Consider the following 15314-nt stretch of genomic DNA (forward strand, 5'->3'; position numbering starts at 1 on the left):
CATCTACTATGGCAACAGAGCCATCAACAACAATTCTAGAAGAAACATCCACCACTACAGTAGAATTAACATCTACTATTGCAACAAAGCCATCAAAAACCCCTACTGAAATATCCACTACTACAGTAGAATTATTATCTACTATTATAACAGAGCCCTCAACAACAACTCCTGCTGAAACATCCATCACTACTGCAGCTGTAACTTCTACTACAACAAGGGAGACCTCCACAACTCTTGTTGAAACATCCACCACTACTGCAGCAGAAACATCTACTACAACAAGAGAGTCATCCACAACAACTCTTGAAGAAACATCCACAACTGAATACTCAACACCCGCAACAACTGTTCAAACATCCACCGCTACTGCAGCAGAAGCATCTACAACAACAGAGCTCTCCACAACAACTTCTGTAGAAACATCTACCAGTAGCGCTGCAATAAAGTCTACTACAGCAACAGAATCCTCCACAACAAGTCCTGCAGAAACATCAACCACTACTGAAGCAGTAACATCTAGTATGACCACAGAGCCCTACACAAGAACACTTGAAGAAACATCCACCACTGCTGCAGCTGTCACATCTACTACGGCAGAGCCCTCCACAACAACCACTCCTGAAACATCCACCACTACTGCAGCAGTAACATCTACAACAACAGAGTCCTCAACAACAACTCCTGCTTATACATTCACCCCTACTTCAGAAGTAGCAGCTACTATTACAACAGAGCCCACCACAACAACTAATGCAGAAACATCCAGCACCACCACAGCAGTAACATCTACTACAACAAAGACAACATCTCTCTCTACTACTGCAAACAAAGTATCTAAAAATGTGGTAGTAATAACACTGTTTTTCACCTCCCAAGATACATTTATAGATGACTTCAATGATAACAGTTCTCCCGCTTTCAAGAAAAGGGCTTCATTTGTTGAAGGACTTGTGAGTACAGACAAAAATTCTCTATTCACCATAGTGTTTTGTTTTTAGTGTAGTGTATACAGTATACATACAGTGTACTGTTGTGTTCAGCGAATTTTGTTGAATAAAAGTCATTGTGCTGTTTTAAAAGCGTTTACATATGAACAACAAATGTATGTGGCTTAACTGTAATAAATTAGGCATATGTGGCTTAACTATAATAATTTGTATTGGTTACAGTTCGTCAACATTTTCAAACAGTTTGAGTCCTTCCTACAAGCAATTGTCAAGAAATTCAGGTAAATACACTGTATTTAAATGTGGCTTATTTTATTCACACTGCTTATAAATATTTTGTGAAACAACATAAAATCTTGTGATTAATGGATTTTTGGACAGGTTACAATATTGAGAAAGGGTTCTAAATATTTCATAGCACTAATATGATATTTCTAATCAATATTTTTCAGGAAAGGATCAGTCAATACGGAAGTTGATCTTCTTTTCAACAGTACAGATGTTGTGCCATCAAATTCCGAAATTGGCAATGCAATATTGAACAACACACAATTTCTAAATGACCTAAATGCAACTGCTAATTCAGTTGACATTAATGGAACACGTAAGTCTTACTTCAATGTGAAAAAAATAAATGTCTTACATGAAAACCAGTATGAAAGAAAGAAACTGACAAATAAAACCTTGTTTCAGAGTAATGATTATTTGAAATTAGTACTTCAGAAAATGGAAAATCATTGTTTACATTTTTTGTCAAAAACATCTTAAACTCAAAACAACTCAATAAACATTTTTTTCTATCAGAAATATCATCAATTACTGAGCCAACAACTGAATACTCAACACCCACAACAACACCTGCTCAAACGTTCACCACTACTGCAGCAGACACATATACAACAACAGAGCCCTTCACAACAACTCCTGTGGAAACGTCTACTACTACCATAGCAGTAAAATCTACTACACAAACAGAAATCTTCCACAACAACTCCTGTTGAAACATCAACCACTACTGAATCGGTAACATCTATGACAACAGGGTCCTCCACAACATCTCTTGAAGAAACATCCACAACTGAATACTCAACACTCACAACAACACCTGCTCAAACATCCACCGCTATTGTAGCAGAAACATCTATAACAACAGAGCCCTCCACAACAACTCCCCTGCAAACGTCTACTACTACCATAGCAGTAACATCTACTACACCAATAGAGTCCTCCACAACTGCTCTAGAAGAAACATCCACAACTGAATACTCAACACCCACAACAATGTCTGCTCAAACATCCACTACTACTGCAGCAGAAACATCTACAACAACAGAGCCCTCAACAACAACTCCTGCTCAAACATCCACCACTACTGCAGCAGAAACATCTACTACAAGAGAGTCATCCACAACAACTCTTGAAGAAACATCCACAACTGAATACTCAACACCCACAACAATGCCTACTCAAACATCCTCCACTACTGCAGCAGAAACATCTACAACAACAGAGCCCTCCACAACAACTCCTGTGGAAACGTCTACTACTACCATAGCAGTAACATCTACTACACCAACAGAGTCCTCCACAACAACTCTTGAAGAAACATCCGCTACTACAGAAGAATTAACATCTACTACTATAACAGAACCATCAACAACAACTCCTGCTGAAATATCTACAACTACTGCAGCTGTAACTTCTACTACAACAACAGAACCCTCCACAACAACTCTTGAAGAAACATACACTACTACATTAGAATTAACATCTACTACTATAACATCCACCACTTCAGTTGTACCATCTACTACACCAACAAAGTCCTCCACAACAACTCTTGAAGAAACATCCACAACTGAATACTCAACACCCACAACACCTGCTCAAACATCCACCGCTACTACAGCAGAAACATCTACAACAACAGAGCTCTCTACAACAACTTCTGTAGAAACATCTACTACTAGCTTTGCAATAAAGTCTTCTACAGCAACAGAATCCTCCACAACAAGTCCTGCTGAAACATCAACCACTACTGAAGCAGTAACATCTACTATGAAAACAGAGCCCTCCACAACTTTTGAAGAAACATCCACCACTACAGTAGAATTTACATCTACTACAATAGATTTAACATCTACTACTGTAACAGAGCTACCAACAACAAGTTACACTGAAATATCCACCACTACTGCAGCTGTCACATCTACTACAGCAGAGCCCTCCACAACAACCACTCCTGAAACATCTACCACTACTACAGCAGTAATGTCTACTACAACAACCGAGTCCTCAACAACTCCTGCTGAAACATTCACCACTACTTCAGAAGTAGCATCTACTATTACAACAGAGCCCACCACAACAACTAATGCAGAAACATCCACAGCAGTAACATCTACTACAACCGAGTCCTCAACAACAACTCCTGCTGAAACATTCACCACTACTTCAGAAGTAGCATCTACTATTACAACAGAGCCCTCAACAACTCTTATTGAAAAATCCACCACTACTGCAGCAGTAACATCTACTACACCAACAGAGTCCTCCACAACAACTCTTGAAGAAACATCCACAACTGAATACTCAACACCCACAACACCTGCTCAAACATCCACCGCTACCACAGCAGAAACATCTACAACAACAGAGCTCTCTACAACAACTTCTGTAGAAACATCTACTACTAGCTTTGCAATAAAGTCTACTACAGCAACAGAATCCTCCACAACAAGTCCTGCTGAAACATCAACCACTACTGAAGCAGTAACACCTACTATGAAAACAGAGCCCTCCACAACTCTTGAAGAAACATCCACCACTACAGTAGAATTTACATCTACTACAATAGATTTAACATCTACTACTGTAACAGAGCTACCAACAACAAGGTACACTGAAATATCCACCACTACTGCAGCTGTCACATCTACTACAGCAGAGCCCTCCACAACAACCACTCCTGAAACATCTACCACTACTACAGCAGTAACGTCTACTACAACAACCGAGTCCTCAACAACTCCTGCTGAAACATTCACCACTACTTCAGAAGTAGCATCTACTATTACAACAGAGCCCACCACAACAACTAATGCAGAAACATCCACCACTTCCACAGCAGTAACATCTACTACAACAGAGTCCTCAACAACAACTCCTGCTGAAACGTTCACCACTACTTCAGAAGTAGCATCTACTATTACAACAGAGCCCTCAACAACTCTTATTGAAAAATCCACCACTACTGCAGCAGTAACATCTGCAACAACAGAAACAACATCTCTCACCACTACTGCAAATAAAGTATCTGAAAATGTAGTAGTAAAAACGCTGTTTTTCACCTCCCAAGATACATTTATAGATGACTTCAATGATAACAGTTCTCCCGCTTTTAAGAAAAGGGCTTCATTTGTTGAGCAACTTGTGAGTAAAGTCAAAAAATTTTGCATTCACTATAGTGTATTTGTTTTTAGAATATAGTGTGTACAGTATGCAGTGTACTGTTCTATATAATGTACTTAAGTGACTAAAAGTCATTGTGCTGTTTTAAAAGACTTTACATATGAACAAAAAGTGTATCTGGCTTAACTGTAATAATTTGTATTGGTTACAGTTTCATGAGCTTTTGAAAGGATGGTTTAAGTCTTTCCTAGAAGCCATCGTCAAGAAATTCAGGTAAATACACTATATTTCAATGCGGCTTATTTCATATTCACTGCTTATAGATATTTTATTAAACTACTTTAAATCTTTTGAATAATCTATTAATGATCAGGTTGCAGTATTGAGAAAGTGAATATTTCATGACACTAATATGATTTTAAATATTATTTTTCAGGAAAGGATCAGTCAACACTGAAGTTGATCTTCTTTTCAACAGTACAGATGTTGTGCCATCTAATTATGAAATTGGCAATGCAATATTGAACAACACACAATTTCTAAATGACCTAAACGCAACTGCTAATTCAGTTGACATTAATGGAACACGTAAGTCTTATGAAAAAATTTAAATGTAAAAAAAAATGTCTTCCACTGAAACCAGCATGAAAAAATGAACTGTCAAATAAAACCTTGTTTCAGCGTAATGACTATTTGAAATTAGTATTTCAGAAAATGTAAAATCATTACTTATTTTTTTTGTGAAAGCCATCTCAAATTCATAACGACTAAATATTTTTTATTGTCTGTCAGAAATATCACCCATTACTGAGCCAACAACTGAATACTCAACACCCACAACAACACCTGCTCAAACATTTACAACTACTGCAGCAGAAACATCTACATCAACCGAGCTCTCCACAATAACTCCTGTGGAAACGTCTACTACTACCATAGCTGTAACATCTACTACAGAAACAGAATCCTCCACAACAACAGCTGCTGAAACATCCACCATTTCAGTTGTAACATTTACTACACTAACAGAGTCCTCCACAGTAAATCTAGAAGAATCCACCACTACTGCTGCAGAAGCATCTACAACAACAGAGCCCTCCACAACAACTCCTGAAGAAACGTCTACTACTACCATAGAAGTAACATCTAATACACCAACAGAGTCCTCCACAACAACTCCTGAAGAAACATCCACTACTACAGTAGAATTAACATCTACTACTATAACAGAGCCCTCAACAACAACTCCTGCTGAAACATCCACCACTTCAGTTGTAACATCTATTACACCAACAGAGTCCTCCCCAACAACTCTAGAAGAAACATCCACAACTGAATACTCAACACTCACAACACTGCCTGCTCAAACATCCACCACTACTGCAGCAGAAACATCTACAACAACAGAGCCCTCCACAACAACTCCTGAAGAAACGTCTACTTCTACCATAGAAGTAACACATACTTCACCAAAAGAGTCCTCCACAACAACTCTTGAAGAAACAACCACTACTACAGTAGAATTAACATCAACTACTATAACAGAGCCCTCAACAACAACCCCTGCTCAAACATCCACCACTACTGCAGCAGAAACATCTACAACAACAGAGCCCTCCACAACAACTCCTGTGGAAACGTCTACTACTACCATAGCAGTAACATCTACTACACCAACAGAGTCATCCACAACAACTTTAGAAGAAACATCCACAACTACAGAAGAGTTAACATCTACTACTATAACAGAACCATCAACAACAACTCCTGCTGAAATATCTACAAGTACTGCAGCTGTAAGTTCTACTACAACAACAGAACCCTCCACAACAACTCTTGAAGAAACATCCACTACTACAGTAGAATTAACATCTACTACTATAACAGAGCCCTCAACAACTCCTGCTGAAATATCTACAACTACTGCAGCTGCAACTTCTACTACACCAACAGAGTCCTCCACAACAACTCTAGAAGAAACATCCACAACTGAATACTCAACACCCACAACAATGCCTGCTCAAACATCCACCACTACTGCAGCAGAAACATCTACAACAACAGAGCCCTCCACAACAACTCCTGTGGAAACGTCTACTACTACCATAGCAGTAACATCTACTACACCAACAGAGTCTTCCACAACAACTCCTGAAGAAACGTCTACTACTACCATAGCAGTAACATCTACTACAGCAACAGAATCCTCCACAACAACACCTGCTGAAACATCCACCACTTCAGTTGTAACATCTATTACACCAACAGAGTCCTCCACAACAACTCTAGAAGAAACATCCACAACTGAATACTCAACACCCAAAACAATGCCTGCTCAAACATCCACCACTACTGCAGCTGAAACATCTACAACAGAACTCTCCACAACAACTCCTGTGGAAACATCTACTACTACCATAGAAGTAACATATACTTCACCAACAGAGTCCTCCACAAGAACTCTTGAAGAAACAACCACTACGACAGTAGAATTAACATCTACTACTATAACAGAGCCCTCAACAACAACTCCTGCTCAAACATCCACTACTACTGCAGCAGAAACATCTACAACAACAGAGCCCTCCACAACAACTCCTGTGGAAACATCTACTACTACCATAGCAGTAACATCTACTACTCCAACAGAGTCCTCCACAACAACTTTAGAAGAAACATCCACTACTACAGAAGAATTAACATCTACTACAACAGAACCCTCCACAACAACTCTTGAAGAAACATTCACTACTACAGTAGAATTAACATCTACTACTATAACAGAGCCCTCCACAACAACTCCTGCTGAAACATCCACCACTTCAGTTGTAACATCTATTACACCAACAGAGTCCTCCACAACAACTCTAGAAGAAACATCCACAACTGAATACTTAACACCCACAACAATGCCTGCTCAAACATCCACCACTACTGCAGCAGAAACATCTACAACAACAGAGCTCTCCACAACAACTCCTGTGGAAACGTCTACTACTACCATAGAAGTAACATCTACTTCACCAACAGAGTCCTCCACAACAACTCTAGAAGAAACAACCACTACGACAGTAGAATTAACATCTACTACTATAACAGAATCATCAACAACAACTCCTGCTGAAATATCTACAACTACTGCAGCAGTAACTTCTACTACAACAACAGAACCCTCCACAACAACTCTTGAAGAAACATCCACCACTACAGTAGAATTAACATCTACTACGATAACAGAGCCCTCAACAACAACTCCTGCTGAAACATCTACCACTTCAGTTGTAACATCTATTACACCAACAGAGTTCTCCACAACAACTCTAGAAGAAACAACCACTACTACAGTAGAATTAACATCTACTACGATAACAGAGCCCTCAACAACAACTCCTGCTGAAACATCTACCACTTCAGTTGTAACATCTATTACACCAACAGAGTTCTCCACAACAACTCTAGAAGAAACAACCACTACTACAGTAGAATTAACATCTACTACTATAACAGAGCCCTCAACAACAACTCCTGCTGAAACATCCACCACTTCAGTTGTAACATCTATTACACCAACAGAGTTCTCCACAACAACTCTAGAAGAAACATCCACAACTGAATACTCAACACCCACAACAATGCCTGCTCAAACATCCACCACTACTGCAGCAGAAACAACTACAACAACAGAGCCTTCCACAACAACTCCTGAAGAAATGTTTACTAGTACCATAGAAGTAACATCTACTTTACCAACAGAGTCCTCCACAACAACTCTTGAAGAAACAACTACTACTACAGTAGAATTAACATCTACTACTATAACAGAATCATCAACAACAACTCCTGCTGAAATATCTACAACTACTGCAGCTGCAACTTCTACTACACCAACAGAGTCCTCCACAACAACTCTTGAAGAAACATCCTCAACTACTGCAGAAGTAACATCTATTATAACAACAGAGCCCTCAACAATTCCTGTTGAGAAATCCACCAGTACAACAGAAATAACATCTACTACTACACTAGAGCCCTCAACAACAACTTTTAAAGACACACCCACCACTACTGAAGCAGTAACATCTACTACAACAATAGAGCCCTCCACAACAACTCTTAGTGAAACAACCACCACTACTGAAGCAGTAACATCTACAACAACAAAGACACTATCTCTCTCTACTACTGCAAATACAGTATCTAAAAATGTAGTAGTAATAACCCTGTATTTCACCTCCCAAGATACATTCATAGATGACTTCAATGATAACAGTTCTCCCGCTTTCCAGAAAAGGGCATCATTTGTTGAAGGACTTGTGAGTAAAGACAAAAATTCTCCATTCACTATGGTGTATTGTTTTTAGAGTATAGTGTGTACAGTATACAGTGTTCTGTTTTATATAGTGCATTTAAGTGAATAAAAATCACTGTATTATTTTAAAAGACTTTACATATGAACAAAAGATGTATCTGGCTTAACTGTATTATTTTGTATTGGTTACAGTTTCATAAGCTTTTGCAACAGTGGTTTAAGTCTTTCCAAGAAGCCATCGTCAAGAAATTCAGGTAAATACTCTATATTTCAATGTGGCTTATTTCATGTACACTGATTATGGATATTTTACCAAACTACTTTAAATCTTGTGAATAATGTATTGATGGCCAGCTTTGAGAAAGTGTTCTCAATATTTTATAACACTAATACAATATTTCTAAACAATATTTTCCAGGAAAGGATCAGTCGACACTGAAGTTGATCTTCTTTTCAATAGTACAGATGTTGTGCCATCAAATTATGAAATTGGCAATGCACTATTGAACAACACACAATTTCTAAATGACCTAAACATAACATCTAATTCGTTTGACATTAATGGAACACGTAAGTTTTATGAAAAAAATTTCAATATGAAAAGAAAATGTTTTTATGTCTTACATGGAATGACTATTTGTAATAAATAATTTCTGAAAATGTAAATTATTATTTACCTTTTTGTCAAAGCCATCTTAAACTCAAAAAGTTTAACAAATATATTTTTTCTATCAGAAATATCATCGATTACTGAACCAACAACTACCACTACTGAAGTAGAAACATCTACTACAACAGAGTTCTCAACAACAACTCCTTCTGAAACATCCACCACTTCTGTAACATCTATTACAACAACAGAGCCCTCCAAAGCAACAACTGTTGAAACAACAACCCCTACTGAAGCAGTAACATCTACTGCACCAATGGAGCCCTCTTCAACAACTGTTGAAGAAACATCCCTAACTACTGCAGAAGTAACATCTATTATAACAACAGAGCCCTCAACAATTACTATTGAAAAATCCACCAGTACAATAGAAGTAACATCTACAACAGAGCCATCAACAACTTTTGAAGACACATCCACTACTACCGAAGCAGTAACATCAACCACTACAACAGAGCCCTCCACAACAACTCTTAAAGAAACATCGACTACTGCAGAAGTAACATCTATTTCAACAACAGAGTCCTCCACATCAACTCCTGTTGAAACAACTACCACTACGGAAGGAGTAACATCTACTACAACAACAAAGCCTTCAACAACATCTTTTGAATACACATCCACCACTACTGAGGCAGTAGAATCTATTGTAACAACAGAGCCCTCCACAACAACACTTGAAGAAACAACCTTGACTACTGCAGAAGTAACATCTATTTCAACAGAGGCTTTCAAAACAACTCCAGTTGAAACAACTAACACTTTTGAAGTAGTAACATTAACTATGACAACGGAGCCCGCCTCAACAGCTCTTGAAGAAACCTCCACCACTACTACAGACGTAACATCTACTTCATCAACAGAGACACGCACAACTACTCTTGAAAAAACATCTCTGACTACTGTCGAAGTAACATCTATTTCAACAACAGAGGCCTCCACATCAACTCCTGTTGAAACAGCCACCACTACTGCAGAAGCAACATCTTTTACAACAAAGCCCTTACCAACAACTTTTGCTGAAAAATCTACCATTGCTGCAGAAGAAATGTCTACTTCAACAACAGAGTCCTATACAACAACTTCTGCTGAAACATCTACCAGTGCTGCAGAAGAAACGTCTACTACAACAACAGAGTCCTATACAACAACTTCTGCTGAAACATCTACCACTGCTGCAGAAGAAAAGTCTACTACAACAACCGGGGCCTCCACAACAACTATTGCTGAAACATCCACCACTGTTGCAGAAGAAACATCTACTACAACAACAGAGGCCTCCACAACAACTATTGCTGAAATATCTACCACTGCTGCAGAAGAAACATCTACTACAATAACAGAGGCCTCCACAACAACTTCTGTTGAAACATCTACCACTGCTGCAGAAGAAACGTCTACTACAACAACCGAGGCCTCCACAACAACTATTGCTGAAACATCCACCACTGTTGCAGAAGAAACATCTACTACAACAACAGAGGCCTCCACAACAACTATTGCTGAAACATCCACCACTGTTGTAGAAGAAACATCTACTACAACAACAGAGCCCTCCACATCAACTACTGTTATAACAACCACCACTACTGCAGAAGCAACATCTTTTACAACAGAGCCCTTAACAACAACTTTTGCTGAAACTTCTACCACTGCTGCAGAAAAAACATCTACTACAACAACAGAGCCCTCCATGACAACTCTTGAAGAAACATCCACCACTACTGCAGAAGTAACATCTACTACATCAACAGAGCCCTCCACAACAACTCTTGAAGAAACGACCACCACTACTGCAAAAGTAACATCTACTTCACCAACAGAGCCCTCCACGACAACTCTTGAAGAAACATCCACCACTACTGCAGAAGGAACATCTACTACATCAACAGAGCCCTCCACGACAACTCTTGAAGAAACATCCACCACTACTGCAGAAGTAACATCTACTACATCAACAGAGCCCTCCACGACAACTCTTGAAGAAACATCCACCACTGCTCTTGAAGTAACATCTACTACAACAACAGAGCCATCCACAACAACTCTTGAAGAAACATCCACCACTACTGCAGAAGTAACATCTACAAAAACAACAGAGCCCTCCACGACAACTCTTGAAGAAACGACCACCACTACTGCAGAAGTAACATCTACTACAACAACAGAGCCATATACAACAACTCTTGAAGAAACATCCACCACTACTGCAGAAGTAACATCTACTACATCAACAGAGCCCTCCACGACAACTCTTGAAGAAACATCCACCACTACTGCAGAAGTAACATCTACAACAACAACAGAGCCCTCCACAACAACTCCTACTGAAACATACACCACTACTGAAGCAGTAAAATCTACAACAATAGAGGCATCCCTAACAACTCCTGAAGAAATGAATTCAACTACTGAAGCAGTCACATCTACAGAGACATCCACGACAACTCCTGAAAAATCATCAACAAATACTGCAGAAATAACCTCTACTACATTAATAGAGCCCTCCACAACAACTCCTGAAGAAACATCCACCACTACTGCAGCAGTAACATCAACAACACCAACAGAGCCCCCCACAACAACTGCTGAAATGTACACCACTACTGAAGTAACATCAACAACACCAACAACTGAGTCAATCACAACAACAGCTGAAACATATACCACTACTGAAGCATCTACTAAAACATCAATGGAGGCCTCCACGACAACACCTTCTGAAACATACACCACTACTGAAGCAGTAACATCTACTACAACAGAGCCCTCCACAACAACTCCTGAAGTGACATCCACCACTACAGCAGTAGAAATAACTACTACAACAAATACAACATTTCTCCCTACTACTGCAAATACAGTATCTGAAAATGTAGTAGTAATAACGCTGTATTTCCGCTCTCAAGATTTATTTATAGACGACTTCAATGATAACAGCTCTCCTGCTTTCAATGAAAGGGCTTCATTTGTTAAAAACCTTGTGAGTAAAGACTAAAATGCTCCATTCACCATAGTGTATTTGTTTTTAGTGTAGTGTATACAATATATAGTGTAGTATACTTTTTTAATATATTTAAGTGAATAATATATCTGCATTATTTTTTTAATTCTAATATAAACAACAAACATATAAGTGCTTACTGTAATTATTTGTATTATGTTACAGCTTGACGTCATTTTCAAACAGTGGTTTAAGTCTTTCCGAAGGGCCATTGTCAAAAAATTCAGGTAAATACAGTATATTCCAATGCTGCTTATAATAATGGATTATTGGTCATGTTGGCAAGTTTTCCTTAATATATTCTGATGCTAATTTACTGTTTCTATAATAATAATAATATTTTCCAGGAAAGGATCAGTCGATACAGATGTTGATCTTCTTTTCAACAGTACAGATGTTGTACCATCAAATTATGAAATTGGCAATGCATTATTTAACGACACACAAACTCTAAATTACCTAAACATAACTTCTAATTCTGTTTACATTAATGGAACAGGTAGGTCTAATGGTACTTTGAATATACTAAAATAATGATTTTTTTTTATTTCTATTTTTGAAAATGTAAACTATTAAAATGTTATTAAAAATTTATTGAAAATGTTAATTTATTTTGTCAAAACCTTCTCAACATCAAAAGAATCTAATCAACATGTCCTTTTATTAGAAATATCAAATGCTGAAACAACGACTACATACTCAACTGCCACAACAACTCTGGAAGAAACATCCACCACTACTGCAGAAGAAACATCAACTACAACAACAGAGCCATCCACAACAACTCTTGCAGAAACATCCACCACTACTGCAGAAGTAACATCTACAACAACAACAGAGCCCTCCACGACAACTCTTGAAGAAACGACCACCACTACTGCAGAAGTAACATCTACTACAACAACAGAGCCCACCACAACGACTCTTGAAGAAACATCGACCACTACTGCAGAAGTAACATCTACACCAACAGAGCCCTCCACGACAACTCTTGAAGAAACATCTACCACTACTGCAGAAGTAACATCTACTACATCAACAGAGCCCTCCACGACAACTCTTGAAGAAACATCCACCACTACTGCAGAAGTAACATCTACTACATCAACAGAGCCCTCCACGACAACTCTTGAAGAAACATCCACCACTGCTCTTGAAGTAACATCTACTACAACAACAGAGCCATCCACAACAACTCTTGAAGAAACATCCACCACTACTGCAGAAGTAACATCTACAAAAACAACAGAGCCTTCCACGACAACTCTTGAAGAAACGACCACCCCTACTGCAGAAGTAACATCTACCACAACGACAGAGCCCTCCACAACAACTCTTAAAGAAACATCCATCACTACTGCAGAAGTAACATCTACAACAACACAGCCCTCCATGACAACTCTTGAAGACACATCCACCACTACTGCAGAAGTAACATCTACTACATCAACAGAGCCCTCCACAACAACTCTTGAAGAAACGACCACCACTACTGCAAAATTAACATCTACTTCACCAACAGAGCCCTCCACAACGACTCTTGAAGAAACATCCACCACTACTGCAGAAGTAACATCTACAACAACAACAGAGCCCTCCACGACAACTCTTGAAGAAACATCCACCACTACTGCAGAAGTTACATCAACTACAACAACAGAGCCCTCCACGACAACTCTTGAAGAAACATCCACCACTACTGCAGAAGGAACATCTACTACATCAACAGAGCCCTCCACGACAACTCTTGAAGAAACATCCACCACTGCTCTTGAAGTAACATCTACTACAACAACAGAGCCATCCACAACAACTCTTGAAGAAACATCCACCACTACTGCAGAAGTAACATCTACTACATCAACAGAGCCCTCCACGACAACTCTAGAAGAAACATCCACCACTGCTCTTGAAGTAACATCTACTACAACAACAGAGCCATCCACAACAACTCTTGAAGAAACATCCACCACTACTGCAGAAGTAACATCTACAACAACAACAGAGCCCTCCACAACAACTCTTGAAGAAACATCCACCACTACTGCAGAAGTAACATCTACTACATCAACAGAGCCCTCCACGACAACTCTTGAAGAAACGACCACCACTACTGCAGAAGTAACATCTACTACACCAACAGAGCTCTCCACAACGACTCTTGAAGAAACATCGACAACTACTGCAGAAGTAACATCTACAACAACAACAGAGCCCTCCACAACAACTCTTGAAGAAACATCCACCACTACTGCAGAAGTAACATCTACTACATCAACAGAGCCCTCCACGACAACTCTTGAAGAAACATCCACCACTACTGCAGAAGTAACATCTACTACATCAACAGAGCCCTCCACGACAACTCTTGAAGAAACATCCACCACTACTGCAGAAGTAACATCTACTACATCAACAGAGCCCTCCACGACAACTCTTGAAGAAACATCCACCACTACTGCAGAAGTAACATCTACAACAACAACAGAGCCCTCCACAACAACTCCTACTGAAACATACACCACTACTGAAGCAGTAACATCTACAACAGAGGCATCCCTAACAACTCCTGAAGAAATGAATTCAACTACTGAAGCAGTCACATCTACAGAGACATCCACGACAACTCCTGAAAAATCATCAACAAATACTGCAGAAATAACCTCTACTACATTAATAGAGCCCTCCACAACAACTCCTGAAGAAACATCCACCACTACTGCAGCAGTAACATCAACAACACCAACAGAGCCCCCCACAACAACTGCTGAAATGTACACCACTACTGAAGTAACATCAACAACACCAACAACTGAGTCAATCACAACAACAGCTGAAACATATACCACTACTGAAGCATCTACTAAAACATCAATGGAGGCCTCCACGACAACCCCTACTGAAACATACACCACTACTGAAGCAGTAACATCTACTACAACAGAGCCCTCCACAACAAATCCAGAAGTG

At 39.1% G+C, this 15314-nt stretch overlaps 1 protein-coding gene across 1 annotated transcript; it reads left to right on the forward strand.

Annotated features, from left to right (window-relative positions):
- The first annotated feature begins 524 nt into the window (after positions 1–524).
- Positions 525–14977, forward strand: LOC130220178 (mucin-2-like). Its single transcript, XM_056452557.1, has 11 exons — positions 525–647; positions 1173–1231; positions 6831–6988; positions 7776–8674; positions 8863–8924; positions 9089–9240; positions 9406–12323; positions 12510–12571; positions 12692–12843; positions 13012–14677; positions 14944–14977. Exons 1-11 carry the CDS (start codon positions 525–527, stop codon positions 14975–14977), a joined length of 6285 nt encoding a protein of 2094 aa, XP_056308532.1.
- The last annotated feature ends 337 nt before the right edge of the window (positions 14978–15314 follow it).

The sequence above is a fragment of the Danio aesculapii genome, unplaced genomic scaffold (assembly GCF_903798145.1).
Source record: "Danio aesculapii unplaced genomic scaffold, fDanAes4.1, whole genome shotgun sequence".
Lineage (NCBI taxonomy): Eukaryota > Metazoa > Chordata > Actinopteri > Cypriniformes > Danionidae > Danio > Danio aesculapii.